Below are 18,627 nucleotides of genomic sequence, written 5' to 3'. Positions count from 1 at the left end.
ACTAGTTTACAAAATAGGTTGGTGTATCGTATCGTACGGATGGGGCAGCTCCTTAAGAAAAATGACTTATCAAAACTATACAAGCCTTAAAGTCAGTTGCCGCCCCATATTGCACCCAAACAAACCCAGCTCGTGCAAGGATACCCTCCAACAAGTTGGTACCAACATTCCTCTTAAGGGGAAGTTTCGAGTTTGAACAGTTGAGGATGCGAAAGAACATCACATTAGGTCCAACTTTCACAGATAGTAGTTTCGAACATGAGTTTTACTTAAGTTGAATGCTAGTACCAATTGGGAACAAAACTGACTTGTTTAAGGAAACTATTTTTGATGCAAAGTTTTTCGACCGTTAAAAGACAGCATACATGCTCCCACTCGATATACCAGTAACTCAGCATACATGCTCCCACTCGATATACCAGTAACTGAAATTACAATGAAAGCCGTGGTTTTCTGAGATGAAACATAAATTAGTGAGATTTGACTATGAATGTATTAATAGTGTATCAAAAACAGTTTAAATATGTTAAAACCTTTGTTGGTCACTTTACAAATGATCCCTTGGACCTTTGAGCACAAAAAGAGGTTTCATCTCTTGCTCTACAGCACCTACCAAGTAACCCACTGTTTCTTCTCAAAAATGCAGCCAAAGGGGATTGATTCTCTTTACATAATTGCAGCCAAGCCAATAGAATCTCCTTCATCGACATTGGTTTCACGACTAGAACCCAAATTGTGAGGCCTCGCTGTAAAATTATAGGTATGTCAAGATCAACATTTCTTAAGAACTAAATTATAACAATAATAGAGATCACTCACTGACCTGTAACATTTGTAATTACATTCACGCTTTTCTGAGACGCGAGAGCTTTTAACTTGTCTCCAGCTGCCAATACTAATAAACTTCTCATGTGCTGCTTTTGCTCTTTGGGACTACTTGTCTTTGTTAAAGCTTCTTCGAAAGCAAGCAGATCTTGGGGCGTACTGCCAAGAGAGAGCAAAATCTGCAACAGCAGATTTAAGAAGATTACTTCTATAAACTTCAAAAATACGGATAGAGCAAATGAAATAAGGGTAGGTTTCACTGACCTCCCTGGGTTTTGGGTCTCTATCAGACAGGTAGACGAAGATTTCCCGACAGAGACCAACTAATTCAGCACTTATTATAGCATTTGACTCAAGTGTCAAACCTTGGATAATTGCAGAAAACAGGTCTTTACATACAAATTCTCTGAGCTCCACATCGTTAGTAGAAATTGCAAGGAGAATTACTAGTCCACAGAAAGAAGAAACCCTTGTCACAGCTTCACCATGTGGCCAACTGAATGATTCCAGACATATCTGCAGGACTGGAAGCGCAAGGCTTTTATTCTTCAGTGTAAATCTGCAAACAAATTACAATTGAAAAGATCTTAAACAGTACAGAGTAAAGAGAAAAAAAATACCCCTCCAAGGAAAAATATGCAATTGCCATACCCAACCACAGAGCTTGAGGTAAAGGTATCCAAGCCTTTGAGAGAAGAAACATCCCCGCGGCTGATTTGGCCAGCATGCTCTAATGAAGGAAGCCCAGCATTAAGTCCAGGAGAAGCAAGAACAGCAAGGAGAGAACAAATCTCACGAGTCAAACCCCGAAGAAGCTTCTCCTCCATTAATTCCACACTCAAGTTTGACCCATCATCTATCCCATGGAGATCTGGAACCATTGCTTTTCCATCTCGTAAAAAACTAGACCATGAACAGCTAAGAGCCTGCTGAGCATGGATAAATAATGGACGCAGGAGGTTTTGCAGCCACATCTCCCATTCATTTGGAGGACAGGATCTAACTAAGGGAATCAGCACCAAGTGAACAAGCTGCTTTATATGCCTGAACTCCATGTATTGTATATTTTCCATCAGTGCTGAACTAACAGAATGAGAGTCTCTGCCTCCGAAAAATGAATCACCAATTGTGGCTGATAAACCTAAAACACTATAGCTGGAGCAAGAAAAAGTGTATTAGAGTAAAATAAACATCAACCATGGTTCATAAAACGTCCTTTGGGGAACAACTTTTCCAATTATGTCTACATGCTTGCAAGAAAACGACCATGTTCTTCCTTCATATTGAGAAATAAACAACTTAAAAGCTGAAAGTACTGTCTACTGCCAATGTCATTCGCAAATATAGTCATCTAATGCAAAAATGACTGCAGTGATAAAGTTGAAGAGAAATAGAAGGAAGGAGAACATTTGAAGAACACCTAAGCATGTTAAATGTTGACAGAAAATTTTCTTTAGTGCATGGAAATTAGCATTACATATCACACAATCATAGAGATGATCAGTCGTTAGTACGATCAAGAAAAAAAACGTAACATGTTGTACATCAAAGGTTATCATAACCATTAATTCTGCAAGATCAGGAGTCAATGGATTTAAAAAAGCAACTCTGTTGAAATTAGATTGAAGAGAAAAAAATAATAAGGGGTACATGCAAGAAACTATTCCCTAAAAAATTTAGATACTAATTTCAGCTTCTAAAAATAAATAATCTCCATGTTGTGCAGTATCTAAGTATCAAAGCGTGTGAAGAACGAAGTCAATGAAATACTACATGAATGAATAAACTTTGATCAGGGAAAAAACAGTATAGAAAATTCAATGAAAACCTATAATATCCAGCATGCTATGTTGACATCAGAAGAACATTCATACCCGCTATCTCTTATTCCTTTCAACCAATTTCGTAGGTCAGTTTCAGCTGGCTCTGAATAGCCTTCCATACTGATATCAAAATGAGATCCATCAGTGAAAGCTAATGCACCCTTGGGCTGTTTAAGGCTTCCTTCCCCAGTAAAACTGGATCTTTCAACGTCGCTCATAATCATTGCAGCTTTTATTTCTCCAGGGAGGGCTTGAATCACAGGTGGAGACCAAAGAGAATGGATTGCACGAAGTAGCTGATTATAAAAGACATGCAATAACTATATGTTATCATAGAGAATAGGAGGGTCATAGCTAGATGCTATCTTGTAACATAAATAGTAAAGAAAATTGAAATAGAATGTTGTTGGAGCAGCATATTTACTCTAAGGAGAGGTGGCAGCATCCACGAAAGATGGGAAGCCATTGGATGTGTAACAGGAGAATTTTTTATTGGAATATTTTGTGAACTTATACTGCCTTTTCTAAAACCACTTCTCTTTAGTGCCTTCTCAAAGAATGTGACAGTGTGGAATATTGACCACATAAATTGAGTCTCAGTACAGAGGCGAACTAAGGTGGTTGGGTTAGACAAGTATGCTTCTTGCCAGTCTGGCTGCATCCATTGCCTGTGCAAAGGTTCAAGCAACCAGACCAAAACTTCCTGTTGCTGTTGAACCCTGCACCAAGTTTGAATTTTGCAGAAGTAAACATATGTGCAAACTCTAGGAGTGACACAAAAATGATCTCTTTCTTAAAGAAATTACCCAGCAACAGATGCCATAACAAGACACGCTTCAGCTAGAAGGTTATGCTCTGCCCAAAGCAAAAGGCCTTCCTTTTGCAAATATGTCATTTTGTCAGCAATCCCCTGTGAGATAATACCACTAAAATGAGTGAACAACTTGAAGTCTTGTAGTGAGCACTAACTATCCGAATTCGTTTAATTCACCATTATATTACAATAGTGCAAGTATTTTCAGATTGAAACAGTTTCCCTCACTAGTACAGGCAGAAACTGAATGTTCAATGAGCTTAAAATTGATTTATAGGAAGTACAATAAGAACAGTTCATAAATCAACAGGTTTACTGAGACATTGGGACATCAATATTAAAGAAAATTGTATTTATCTGGTGAAGAAAAGAGAAGGGACTGAGGCGTATTGCCGAAACATGAAGACAACAGACAACCTCTCTCTCTTCTTTTAAGACTAAATTGTAACTAACAATCAGTTACTGACCGAAGCAGGCAAGCAGTTGATATAGGAATAATTGCCTCCACCAATGATGATTGACGCCAGGTACACATACTGTATTCGTAGAAGCAGCTAAAATACAATGCATAGTATCAGGCCATAACCAAGTCTTTCACTAATTTTATTTCTTTGACTGATTTCCGTCTTGACACTAAATATACTTTTCTATTAGCTTTTTCTTTGATATTACATCTCTACATTGGGTCTTTTCTTTCTTCCACTTCAGCTGTGTATATCCTTCTTTGTCTACTTTTAATTTATTGACATAAATAGATCTTTCTGAAGTTCTGTATTGGACAATGCCTTAATGTCCTTTGTGAGAGAGAGAGAATATAATTTTTAACATACAAATCTACTGAATTTTGCATAAATATTTATAGTTGTGGCAAAATCATGAAGACCACCTTCTTGTAAGTGGAACCACTGCCAATTACTTGTTTATCGCCCTTTACCTAAACTTGATACATAATGGAGGTCTTATTTAAGGTAGAATACTAATATGCATTACTGAACATTTCTTCCCTCTCAAATAAATTGAAGTTGCACCATAATGCATTAGTTCTACTCCTCGATGTTTAGTACGCGAGATTCGTGGTTTATGCATCACCAGGAAACTCCACGACTATTATCTCTGAAGTTAAACTTTGCCTTCCCCATCCTCCTCCACATCAATGGCTTTAACTTTTGGGACTGGTTAAAATCAACATTATTACTTGGTAGCCCGGTCCCACTCTATAAGCTATTTTAACATGGTAGCAATGATAGATTTCAGTGTACAACTTTCAAATTTCCTGTGAAACTTTACTTACCAAGTGATGATTTTACGCCACTGCATTAGAATGTGCTTCGACATAGATAACTTTTTCATTATTCTAACACAAATGAAAATGCAATTAATCCATACTCTTCAACCAGTATGCATCTCCTTCCAATTAACAAGAGAAAATGCATTACCATCATGTGAGGCAGAAGGCTTTCATTGGCGGCCTTTGCAATTCGAATAAAAGATGTACATATCTGCAATCTCGCATGCCGAGCAGTACTAGTTGAAGGATCCTAAAAAAATCAGTTGGATATTATGCTTGCATAAGGTGTATATCTTTACCATATCCAATACTTAAGAGGAGGAAAAATGACAACCTTAACCATAAAAGGCAGAGAGGTCAAAAGTTCGAAGAGTTTATTGATGACAATGCCAATGGCATCAGGCCGGTGCCTCAGAAGTGGACCCAATGCATCTAAATAGTGACCAAGAACTTCTACAAGTTCCGGTTCAGTCCATTTTAAAGAAATAAGATGTTGAAGTAGACCTTCAGTTGAGAGTAACAAGAATTTTCAGGTGAGAACCCTAGATAAAAGCTTTTAAATACATGTAAATAGAAATCAACGAAATAAAATTATCAAACCTTCAAATATTTGACATAATATAAGATGAACTTCATGGCTACTATTGCCAAATTCATTTAAACCATCAAAAACTACGCTGACAACATTTTCTAGAACCAACTGCAAGCTTTCCATCACAGCCAAATCCTGCATTTAAAAGCCGTAAACTGGTCAGGTAAGTAATAGGGAAGATTGGTTCATTGCAGAGCACACACTAATGCAATTGTGAGTAGATTTGAGATTTAAACAAGTGACCTGGGGTGGGGGGTTGGGTGGGGGGGAACCAAAGAAGTGTCTGCAGACCTACCTTAGCAGGTATTGGGACAAGGACAGGACTTCTAATAATTTCAGTGATTCTCTCAGAAACTTTAGCAGCAGCAACAACGGGCTTATCAGATGCAATAAGACGGAACAGCTCCAACTGCACGAAAAAAGAAATTGATAAAACTGCCAATAATGATTTGGAAAACAACAATATATTCTCTTGCAGCTAGTTTAATTTAGTCTGCATTCCTTTTCTACCAACCTGACTTACACTACCGTATGCCATGCTAAAATGCTTCTTCTATGAATTTCTTTCATAATCAATAATAATAAAGTGCTTTTGTATTTTGTCCAATATTCTGCCTTTCACCCCCCCAACCAAGACCAATAAGACGGAACAGCTCCAACTGCACGAAAAAAGAAATTGATAAAACTGCCAATAATGATTTGGAAAACAACAATATATTCTGCCTTCCTTTTCTACCAACCTGACTTACACTACCGTATGCCATGCTAAAATGCTTCTTCTATGAATTTCTTTCATAATCAATAATAATAAAGTGCTTTTGTATTTTGTCCAATATTCTGCCTTTCACCCCCCCAACCAAGAAGCTTCTAGGTATTCCTCCGACATCTACTACAGACTATTGCAAGGTGCAGTGGTCAGTATAGATCTGATCATCCCAAATATTCATAAATAAATTAATCACAAATTCAGTGGAAACAGAATCACGGAAAAAATTGTTTTGGCTGGGACATAGATCAGAAGACTATGGAGGCTATTGTAAAGAAGCTCAACAGTCAAGGTAGAAGAATACCATATCCTTACATGCTTAAAAAGAAAATTTGGACAAGAGCATGTCCATTCTTCAATTACTAAATTTTATTTGAAGGACGTAATATAATTTTATTATGCTTCACCGATTACCGGGATCTAAAGGGAGAGGGGAGAACACAGAAATACTTGATGTTCCAAAACACAATTTTCCTTGTTTTCTTCTCTCTTATATTTTCTTAGTTCAATGCGTGTTGCATTGCTTTAATGCAATGAACAGGGTTGATTTTTGCATCAAAGTGGAATCTTATAATTGAGAAATTTCACACCAGTGAAAAATAGGGATTGAATGCGATATTGACTATTATTTAGTTTGCAGCAGTAGTGTAGTATTTTGGATTCAAAAATATCCCTTGCCAAGTCTCTGCAGCCTTCCACGTGTAAAACAACACTGACAGATGACAATACGTACATATAATGAGAAATCCTACCAAAGAGCCAAAAACTGAATAACTTGCCATCCCCTTTAAATATCTATTAACCAAATATTCAAGACATGACTATGTGTGCAGCTTTAAACTATAAATAAACCTGTTTTACCAATGGTGGAAATGTTGAAGTTCCATTCTGTCCCAAAAAAGCAAAACCTGCATATCTCGTAAGAAGCTTTCCCTCTTGTGCAAGTGCAGCATTACTACTTGGCAAAACCTCAAAACCGCTTTGGACATACCTTTTGATCCTTTAGAATAAGTTACTAGCAGAGAAAATTCTCCACCAAGACAATGACTTATTTTAGCTCATGGGGTAGTAATACGCTATCACACTCTCCATAAATCCCTTTACCAAATGTCACAATTCATTTAGGAATGGAACTGCATGGCACTCCCATTTTAGAGAAGCTAAACTTCACTTATTGAAAGCATAAATAGTCCACACATACAGGCAGAACACTAATAAGGCCAAGTTTAAATAGGCAAAGGTCAAGGCTCAGAATACCATTTTCCAAATGTGACAATATGATTAGGATGAGGATCTAAAAGAAGAGTTAGCTTAATAATTCAGGTAACCTAGAATGGTATCCAAAACTATCTTCTGATGCTCTTTCTTCTTCCTTGAAATCCAAAAATTGATTCCCATGCTTGCTTCGACAACTTAAATATAATGCAAAATCCAGCCACAAATCCAAAATCTCATTACAGGTTACAATATCCACACTTGAATACTTAAGAATGGATATTATAATCATAACCATTCAGTTCTCTTCCACATGAACACTACTTTCTATTCTGCAGAAGTTAGTTGGCCACATAGTACGCTAGTCTCTTTCTTATTTCCCCAAAAAAAAAAATAATAATAATAAATAAATAATAATAATAATAATAATAATAATAATAATAATAATAATAATAATAATAATAATAATAATTATTATTATTATTATTATTATTATTATTTAGCGATAGGGAGTGAATTGGTGGAAAGCCAGTTTAGAGATGCTGAACTTAAGCAAGAGCAAGTTCGATGGCTGGGCAGCTTACAACACAGAAAAGCAGGTAATCTATGAAGTCTTTTGGCTCCCATTTTGTAGAGTTAAAAATGGATGGAATAGTATTTTTTTGAAAAATGAGTTGTTAAAAGGGAAGGAAAATTTTTCGATTTACGTATAATATTATTTTATGGAAGATTATGTGGTTGAAAATAGGATAGAGAAAAATGTAATGTAATGTAATATAATAGAAATTAATGGGGGCCAAACGGGGGCTTACTCGCCTATTCTTTTCCTTCTTTAAGAATCCAGTAAAATCATTGAAAGCTACTGTAAACTAGTTCAAATATAAAAATAGCCATGTAGAACATACCAGCCGTGAACGGTATTGACTGAAATCTATTTTGCTGTCAAAATCATCACTCCACAACTCCAAAGTTCCATCATGAAGTGCCATCCCAGGATTAACTTTTTCTTTCTTCAGCATGCGTTGGAAAGATGTATCCAACATAGCATTACAGATATCATCATTTACTAAATCTAACATCTTTCTCTTTTCACTATGAGCTTGTGTTGTGCCTGAGCTCAGGTTGTTGTCTCTTATGCCAGCAGTCTTAGATTTGAACAGCAAGTCACGCATCAATGCCTGTCATAGCAGAAATAAGCGCAAAAAAATTATTCAGAAACCTTATATGCCAATAAATTTCGTTATCCACACATCAAATTTACATGTAAATCATACCAGCCAAAAGAGTAGAGATTGATAATGAAGCGCAAGCTTAGAATGTTGGAAAAAACCGAGCATCTGAAAGTCAAAAAACAAATGGAAGAGAAGAACCAAAGATTCAGATCCAAAAACTCAATTAACTTTTGTCAGTATATGTTCAGAGGTGGAAACGCATCAAAGAATGCAAAACAAGCAAACACCACAAGGGCCACGCGGTAAAAGAATAAGAAAAATTCTCAAGTTCACAAGATTGACAAATTTAGAATGTGTGAGAATGGTATTTGGATTCATGAGGATCTCCTGATGGGAAAACAAACTTGGGCTAAGTTCAAATACCCTACATAAAGACAGAAAACTCCATTATTTATCCAGAAAACATAGTAAATGAGTATATATAGAACGCATCATCAAATAAATTCCATTACCTCAACTAGACCACAGTTTTCCAGAAAGGGAAGCATGCAGAAGCGCAGAGAGAGAGAATTATAATACTTTAAACAACAAATTTTGGATTGAATATATATTCAAACAACTCCAATCCTTTACACTTTTAACAGCTTAGATGATTTCAGAAAGCTGTTATCACCTGATATTTCAACTTTACTAGAATATCTGAATGGATGTATTAGAAGTTCTTAGTTCTTTAGAACCTATGTGGTTGTATTCCAATTGCGTTCCTTGTATTATTCTATTTCTTATTCACAACTTTAAAGCAACTTATATTGGTGAGTCCATGTCTTGGATGAATAACTTAGAAACCTGCTAGATGCATGAAACATGTGTATGACATAAACTACTGTCTCTGCCTTGACTTTGTCATTTAACATTGTGTATTATAAATAAGAAATGAGAAATTTGTGCATTTTACAAGAAATGACAAATGAACTATTCAGAAGCATTGAAACATGTCATTGCAAAAACTAACAAATGATCGTAAACACAAATCTCCTCAACATGGATATTAACCAATATTTTGCAAACAGAACTTACATAAACCACCAAACCATAGTATACTGAAGACTGGAACATAACCTGTTGAAGGTAAAAGGAGAGAACTGTGCTATCACAGACCAAGCACTGCAAGTGGGTAGAACCCAATGAAACCATACTTTCACATATGTATTCCACGAATTCAAATTCGCTTTCATCAAAACTAGCACCAGAGCTCGATTTCAGCAAGAAATCTTTTGCAATATTCATTAAAATCTGAAAAACATTACACATTGCAGAATCAAAGTCTGAAGTGGCTTCTATTGGTCTTTTCCTGCAAGCCAAACAAATAATAGTAACTATCGTCAGATTTGTTCCAAAGTTCGTAATTCTGGCAAATGACATGAAAAGAAAGAAACTATGAATCCTACCTTGGTGAGACAAGTTTGAAAAACTCACATGCATGAAGACGAAAGTCAGGAGCATTGAGTAAGAACCCGCAACTGTTTATATTTGAGCGTGCGCACGCGAGAAGAGAGAGAAAGAGAGAAAGTGAGAGGAATTCAGCTCTATCTGAAAACTGTTTATTGCCGAAAAAAATAAAGGAAATCATACCCTTGTATAATTTTATATTTCGCAAGCTCTGGTAAAGGAGCCCACTCAGCATATGCATTAACAGCATTAAGAGTAGCTGTTACAGTTGCTGCATGCTGTTTTGCAATATCCATTTGTTGCCTACTTGCTTCAGCAAGTGCAGCTCCATAATGTGTCTCTAATAACTAATAAGGAAGAGGGCATCAAAATAAGACTAGAATAGGTTCCTATACTGATATTGGCAGGCAAAACTTACAGTGTATAACAGTGGCAAAATGTCAGTCAAAGATTGAGCTAATCCACGTAATAAAAGCCTGCGCCTATCACCTAAATTAGGAACATCGAGAATAAATTAAAAAAAGGCAAGCAGAAAAGAAATGCATATAAACAAATCCTGAAGATTAAGATAAATGCCAATAGAAAACACAAAATTCAATAAAATATTGGTTCAAGACTAAATATTCTCATTTATAAAACAAAAATTTAGAACAATAAATTAAAAAGTGAAGCTTTCAAATCTGAAGGTAAAAAAAAATTGAGGCAAACAGAACAGCCAAAGTTTTATTTACAGAATATACACTCGTGCCTCCATCCACAGACCTTCTAAATCTTCATTATGAACAGTAATGTCTTCGGGAAGCCACCTTAGCATCATTGCTACCAGCTCAGCCTGAGTAGAAAGAAGCTTCATAACTATCTACATATAGGACCAAAGATCGTAAACAAGTGAATCTACAGCCAGCACACAAAAAATGATGTGGATTACTTGGATAGGACCAGTGCTAGAGAAGGGAATTATTATTGGAAGAAGTTCCTGCCATAAACTTAAGCCTTCTCTCCGAACCATCTGCAAAAAAGTGAAACAAATGGGCATTAACAACAAGAAAAGAGGCAAAAACTTGGCGAAAGTCGAAGAGGGAATAGTGAAGAACCTCAGCAACAAGAGCAGCTGTCTGACTTTTCAAAGCCCATTCTTCGCAGGGGTTTGCAATTTCAGACATTAGATTGACAGCCGTACTTGCAAAGTTCCTTCGCTCTGTAGGGGTTAACTCGTCCCACCGCAACCGCACTAAATGCTGCAATCGACATGAAACATTGATAGTGAGGACTTAGGATGTCAAATAAATTGAGGCAGGTGGTATATACTCACCCTTATTCAAAGATCATGAAGCCCCTGTTTGACCCCCATTTTTAAGGTAATATGCATTTTGGTATAGCGAAATTTTTTGAAGAATGTGTTAAAAAATAATGAAAAGTTATGGGTTTACATGTAAAATTATTTTATGGGAGAATGTGTCATTAAAAATGAATTTTGAAAAAAATAGTTTTTGGAAAATTGGAGCCAAACAAGGACTGAAAAAAAAAAAAAAAAAAAAATTCTCTGGGGACCTCCCTCACTCTCTTTGCATAGAAAATTTCATTAACTTCTATAAACAGAAAACAATCTTTCCTAGAATCCTAAATAAAGACATGTAATAAATAGGGATACTGGACAAAGGTTGATTTGATAGGTGTTAATCATCCTCTTTAGACAAAAACAATTTTTTCCATCTAATCTCTTAGAAACAGTTTCAACCATCAGAGACCAGAAATCTCAGCAAGGGTTATCACCCAAATGATGACCTATTTATTCCAAATGTCACTCCCTGCTGAAGGTGAAGCGTTTAAAAAGACAAAGCCATACTTCAAAAGTATTCCTTAGACGCTTTTAGGTGAAAAAGTGTGTCACTAGCGGATTGTAAATGAGACATAGACACTTCATCCCTACCCACTTCAAATCCTTCAATCAAAGTATTTAAAAAAAAAATGGTGATCAAGGGTACCAATGTCTTAATCCCTTGATATCCTAACACTCTCAGTCTACCACTAATAAAAACAACAATATGTAGTGGATGGGAGGATTCCTAGTGATGTTCTCATGAATTAAGGAATTTTCCATTCAGTACTTTCCCTATTTCACGGTTAAGTTGGCTGACAATAAGGCTTTGCTTTATTGATAGTTGTAGAAAAGGACCAAATATGGGAAGGGGACACGTTATAGTAATAATATTGTTGTTTTTGGTAGGATAATTTTCTTCCTAACTTAGAAAATTAGTTTCCTTTTTTCTTATTCATCTTATGTGTATATATATATTGGTTGTAATCAATACTTTTGATATATCGAAAAGTGAGAAAGTTCCTCTCAATCGTGTTTCTTCATGGTATCAAAGCCAGAGGCTCTAATCGAGCAAACCATGGCAGAATTCCCCGCCCACAGTACTGCATCTAAAATGTCGGACGCCAAAACAGAGGGTAATTCCTTAATTGGTCACAATGCATTCGATAATTCCTCATTTCAGCTCACTGTCGAGAAATTGAACGGGAAAAACTACCGCGAATGGGCCCAGTCGATAAAATTGGTAATTAATGAAAAAGGGGAGCTGGGCTACCTTACCGGTGAAACGAAGAAACCGACCGACGCTGCCCTGCTGCAACGATGACACTTTGAAAACTCTATGGTAATTGCTTGGCTAGCGAACTCGATGAAGCCTTCTATAGGGAAAAGCTATCTATTTCTTCCTACAACAAAAGATGTATGGGACGCTGTAAAAAAAACTTACTCAGACGTCGAAAACGCTTCATAAATCTTTAAACTGAAAACTAGCTTATGGCAGACCAAACAAGGGACAAGAGATGTCACAGAATACTTCATGGAGATGACATCTTTTTGGCAAGATCTGGATCTCAGCAGTGAAGAAGAATCGAAGTGTCCAGATGAAATCACCTTATACAAGAAGAAGTAAGAAAACAAAAGGGCCTATGAATTTATCGCCGATCTGAATTGCAAACTCGACGAAGTCCGAGGCCGAATTCTTGGATGCCACCTACTATCGTCCACTCGAGAGGTGCATGCGAAGGTGCGTCGTGAAGAGGCTCACCGACAGGGGATGATAAAGGAGGTTGTCTCTGGAGAAGTTTCAGCCTTGGCTGGGAAGAGAAATGGAACTCCAAAGAATACGTTTTTTGGGCTAGGAAGTAGTAAGCGTACTGGGCCAACATTTGGGCTAGAATTTGAACACATTAATGCACTTTCAAATGGAAGTGACGGTTTGGGCTTTTCAATAGGGGTTATAAATGGGCCAACTCAGAAACAACGGGGTCATTCTTGGTACGAGAATTGTCATAGGCCGGGTCATAAAATAGACACATGCTGGTTAATTAATGCGAAACTCAACGATTGGAAGCCGAAGTAAAACACGAGGAGTTGGGGATATCAGGTTGAAACAAAAAATAATCCAACTTCAAGCGGTACATTTAATTCCGAGCAACTGGAACAACTCTATCAATTGTTCTCGAGCTTTCAAACATTTAGTCAGTCTTCCCCTGAAGGTCCGTCTAGCTTACTAACCCACAAAGGTAACTTTCTTAAAGCCTTAAATGCTTCAAGATAAACAAATGCTTGGATTATTGACTCTGGTACATCCTATCATATGACGGATTCGTATCATCTATTCACTTCATACTCAACTTGTCTTGGCAACATTCGAGTTAAAATTGCAGATGACTCACTCTCATCTATTGTAGAAAAATGGAGTATTCGAATATCTAAGTCTCTAACATTGGAATCTATTCTTCATGTTCCTAATCTGTCTTGTAACTTATATGTCAGTCAATTAACAAAAAATTCCAATTGTTTTGCTAATTTCTTTCCATCTTATTGTGTCTTTCAGGACCTTTCATTGGAGAAGATGATTGGCAGTGCTAAAGAATGCGATGGGCTGTACTACTTTGAGGAAGCTGATGTGAGTTCATTAGGTCAACTTTCACAATGTAATTTTACATCTACGTTTACAGATAATGAAATCTTGTTATGGTCCAATAGAATAGGTCATCCTAGCTTACAATATTTAAAACATTTTCTTCCTTCAATTTTCTTCCTTCAATTTTCATGAATAAAATACATATTGCATTTCAATGTGAAAATTATGAATTTGCAAAACATTAGTGTACATCTCTTAAAAAATCAATGTATAAACCATCCAAACCATTTGCCATGATTCACAATGATCTATGGGGACCTTCTTGCACTCCTAACCGTACCCAAACAAAGTGGTTTGTCACATTTATCGACGATCACAATCGAGTATGTTGGGTTTATCTAGTTAAAGAAAAAATCGATGCTCGATCAGTATTTATGAACTTTCATTCCATAATCCCGACACAATTTCAAACACAACTTCAAATCCTTCGCATTGATAATGGCACTAAATATTTCAATGCTACTTTGCAAGACTATTTAAAAACACATGGAATAGTCCACCAAAGTTGGTAAGCTGATCAACCTTTCGCACACTAGGCTAGACATTACTTTTGCCGTCAGCATGGTTAGTCAGTATATGCATTCTCCTAAGGAGGTTCACCTGGAAGCGGCATATAAAATTCTCGAATATCTAAAAGGAACTTTTGGAAAGGGTCTGTTCTTTGGAAAATATCAAAAGAAAGAGTAGAAATATTCACAGATGCAGATTCGGCTGGATCAATAGAAGATAGAAAATCTACTATTGGCTACTGCACATTTGTGTGGGGAAATATGACAACTCGGAGAAGTAAGAAACAAAATGTGGTAGTTAGAAGCAGTGCTGATGTTGAATTTAGAGCAGTTGCACAAGGAATATGTAAAGGATTTTGGATAAAGAAACTCTTGGAAGGACTAAAAGTCAGAGTGGAATTTCCATTAAACTCTATTGTGACAATAAAGTAGCCATTAATATCTCTCTCAACCCAGTACAACATGATAGAACCAAACATGTAGAAATGGACAGACATTTAATAAAAGAAAAGGTGGACGATGGGATCATTTGTATGACATATATTCCTACAAAAGATCAAACGGCAGATATATTCACAAAAGGATTATCTAGACCAGTATTTGACAATCTTATTCACAAGTTGAACATGATCAACATCGACAATTCAACTTGAGGGGGAGTGTAGAAAAGGATTAATTATGGAAAGGGGACAAGTCATAGTAATTAGTGATTATAATCCTGTAGTTTTTGGTAGGATAATTTTCTTCCTAACTTAGACGATTAGTTTCCTTTTTCTTATTCATCTTATGTATATATATTGGTTGTAATCAATACTTTTGATATATCGAAAAGTGAGAAAGATCCTCTCAATCGTGTTTCTTCAATAGTACCAAAGGACTTGTAGGAAGTTATGCTACTAGCACCTCACTGCTTTATCGCGGGTCAATTGGAGACAAGGAATTAGGGAAGCTTTCAATGAATTGAGAACAACGATTAAAGGCCTTTCTTCTCCTGTTTAATTTTGTAAAGCACCTAAACTTCCAACTTGCACAATTAATTGATGGATATTTTGGAGAAGAATTACAACAGTGTGTTCCCGTCCCCCTTCCTCTTCTTCCTTACAGTAAGCATATCCTCTCCTTACACAGTGTTCGTTTTGCTGCTAATTGATAGAATATGGATTCATTAGGAAAAAGAGAAAAATGAAAAGTACTCGAGTCGAAGGTAATTTTTACGTGGTATCTGAAACCAAAAAATATGAGTCTACATAAATAGAAGCACGTGCAGGATTCAGCAAAAAATCAGTAATTGGCAATTTCAAAAACAATTATGCATGTTGAAAGACTAATTATAAAAGTAACTTTCATACTATAACATTAAGGGCTATAATCATCGTTCGCAACAATTTTTTTACCCGTTTGCATCAAGGATAACAAGAATAATGTACATGTCAATTTCACACTATTTAATCAATTAAAAAACACTAACAGAAGCGAATATATCTCCTTGTGAAAAATAGAATACTCCTCTATAGAAAGAAGGAAAAAAGTTAAAGTCAGCCAAGTTCCTTTCGTTTTTTATTTTTATAAAATAAACTAAAAGTAAATCTGAATGAGAATGGACCTGGAGCATTTTGAAAGCATGCAACCGGATTTCAGAAGACCAATCTCTCTTAACTAAAAGAAAGGATGTATTTGCCAAGATATGGACATCCCCGGCTTTTATCTGCAACACAATAAGAGTTAACATATTAACAATGTGTTTGAAATTGGAAGGACTTGGATATTAAAATGCTTTAGACAGCAGTAATCAAATGAAAGAAAATCTTTGAATAGAAATTTGATTTTAAACTAATTATTTATGTGGCTGCAATGACCAAAAATAACATTAAGGCAAGAATTCCAGAATAAAAGTTAGCAACAGATGCATTCAACAACAGTGTACTTTAAAAAGCAGTATGGTGCAATGCTACGAAATCCTATTCCTCATGCATGGTAAGCATGTTTGAGGAAGCAACACCCAAAGTGCAGACCAGAAACTAGCAAATCAGCTACATCTAAGACTAGGTTTGGCTCAAGTTTATAAACGCTCAAAGCAACATTTTACCCACAGATTTCGAGGGACCAACAAGTACTGTCCACTTATCTACCCACCCATTTCTATCTATTTACAATTTAAACTATTTATAAACACTTCCCAAACATGTTTAGTAATTCACTTCACTAAGAAACTTAACAGATGCATTTGCATTTTACAGACTATCCAGAATACAACAATATTGGGAAGTCTTAGAAAATAAATGTAGCTTTGAATTGACCCAAGGTTTACTGCTTGCTTCCATGAACACCAAAATGAACCCACCCTGACAATACGGATATGGAAGCTATAGAAAGAAGCGAAAGAAGGACTTTCCATTAACCGAGCCCATCAGTAATAAGAATGGGAAATCAGAAATGACCATGATGTGACTTCCTAAGAGAAATTATATACTGAAGGAATTACAGGTCCTAACTCTACATGAAAAGGTGTAGATTAAGTTGCAGCAGTATAGTATTTTTCTCGAAAAGAGTTTAAGAACAAAAGTCAATATTTTGACAAGTTCTACAAATTTACATAAAGTTCTAAAGATGTCTACTATTCAGCGTATAAAAGTGAAATTAACTTACAATGTCCAGGATTTATGAATTTGAAGCATTGAAATCTCAAGCAAAAGATATGGAAGCTGAGAAAAATATTAAAATTAAATTCCAATACTTTATTACTAAGCCTAACATTAAGGCTGGTATCATAGCAGAAACCTCCCACAAACAAAAGAAAATAAAAGGCTTCTAAGACTTTGATCAAACCTTGTGAACTTTAATATCCAAGATTTATCAAAACGAAAAGAATAGATATCTTTGCATGCATATGAAAGAGTTTACATTTCAACAATTTTCACCCCAATGATCTCATGGTCATCAATAAACATTTGGTAACGAACCTTCCCCACCTCCCCCAATTATCAAATGAACACAGCTGAATCCAATAAAGTCCCGTTTCATACTTTTTTCAGCTGGGCAGCCAAATATCACAAGTAACTAAGAAAACAAGAGAAGGTTGGATAGATGTATCATCATCCCTAAAATTTTCATCTGGGGATTTTTCTTATTTATTTATTTTTTTCAAATTCATGTAACAGAGTAAACAATGAAATGCAAACAAAACTATGAACAGATAAAAAAACTTGAAGAAGTACTGTACAAAACCACAGTCCCCATATGCCCAGGTAATTGAAAGGATCAGCATTTAAACTTATACACCTTCGTCACCCACCATCCATCTATACTTTATTTCACCTTAAAACTTTTGAAAAGGAAAACAGCACAAATTGAAAACCACAGTTACCGAATTCAGGGGAAGTTTTTTTAAATTCCTGGCAGACAATAAACAATGAAATGCTAACAAGACCTTAAGTTGATTTAAAAAAAAAATAAAAATAAAAATAAAAATTGAAGAAATACTGTACAGAATCACAATCCCGCATGCCCGAGTAAATGAAAAGATCAGCTTCTAAACTTTCACACCGTGGTCACCAATAATCTATATATAATTATTTCACCTTAAAACTGTTAAAAGGAAAATAACACAAATTGCAACCGCAAAATGATATTAAAGACAGCAACTAAGATTACAAAAGAAAATAAAACATGATGAGCTTACAGATTCTAAGTAGGAATAGGCAACATTGCGAGCCTCTGGAGAGGACTTCCAGTCAAGGGCAGCGAGTATGGCTCGAGCCACGTTGTTTGCTATTCCACTTTCCTCCATTTTTCCCAAGTAATTTCAACTTCACCGAATGAAACAGGAAAAAGGGTTTCTCTAAATTCTGAGCAAACAAAAAAACCAGACGATACTTCTTGAAGAAGAAGAAAGGAGAATTCAGACAGAAGCCACTGAGTGAATATAAAGAGAAATTAGAGGGAGGAGAGGACGGCCATACTTTCCCTTTTAAAATTAAGCCCGTTTGCCCTGTTTCGTAGAAATGAAACTGAGTGGAAAAGTGTTTTTATGTTAAAAAAAGAAAAAGAAAGTATAATATTATTTTATGGAAAATTGTATGATTAAAAATAGATGAGAGAAAAATGATATAATGGAATGAAAATTAATAGGGGCTAAACGGGGGCTAAAACGATATCGAATTATTTGCCTTTTTTGTGAGTGCAGAGCATGTGTGATTAAAAAATATAAAATAT

General features: G+C 35.8%; 1 protein-coding gene across 1 annotated transcript; it reads right to left on the bottom strand.

The window, feature by feature from the left end:
* Positions 1 to 437: 437 nt before the first annotated feature.
* LOC111397538 (protein HASTY 1) lies at positions 438 to 18,398 on the bottom strand. Its single transcript, XM_023024520.1, has 22 exons — positions 18,095 to 18,398; positions 16,019 to 16,120; positions 11,039 to 11,182; positions 10,873 to 10,953; positions 10,707 to 10,776; positions 10,363 to 10,433; positions 10,128 to 10,291; positions 9,944 to 10,015; positions 9,615 to 9,846; positions 8,598 to 8,660; positions 8,229 to 8,501; positions 5,638 to 5,751; positions 5,351 to 5,477; positions 5,085 to 5,254; positions 4,899 to 5,000; positions 3,455 to 3,558; positions 3,073 to 3,367; positions 2,700 to 2,944; positions 1,477 to 1,980; positions 1,090 to 1,384; positions 824 to 1,004; positions 438 to 746 (listed from the first exon to the last, which is right to left on the bottom strand). The coding sequence occupies exons 1-22, from the start codon at positions 18,200 to 18,202 to the stop codon at positions 667 to 669; spliced, it is 3,597 nt and encodes a 1,198-aa protein (XP_022880288.1). The 5' UTR covers positions 18,203 to 18,398; the 3' UTR covers positions 438 to 666.
* Between the last annotated feature and the right edge of the window lie 229 nt (positions 18,399 to 18,627).

This window comes from Olea europaea, chromosome 7 (genome assembly GCF_002742605.1).
Source record: "Olea europaea var. sylvestris chromosome 7, O_europaea_v1, whole genome shotgun sequence".
NCBI classification, from domain to species: domain Eukaryota; kingdom Viridiplantae; phylum Streptophyta; class Magnoliopsida; order Lamiales; family Oleaceae; genus Olea; species Olea europaea.
This window is presented reverse-complemented; position numbering and strand designations above follow the sequence as displayed.

Coding starts and splice junctions, on each gene's coding strand:
- LOC111397538 (XM_023024520.1), bottom strand. CDS start 18,202: ATGGAGGAAAGTGGAATAGCAAACAACGTGGCTCGAGCCATACTCGCT. Junction 8,502..8,597: donor AATCTCTACTCTTTTGGCTG/GTATGATTTACA, acceptor CTGCTATGACAG/GCATTGATGCGTGACTTGCT. Junction 1,005..1,089: donor GAGACCCAAAACCCAGGGAG/GTCAGTGAAACC, acceptor CTGCTGTTGCAG/ATTTTGCTCTCTCTTGGCAG.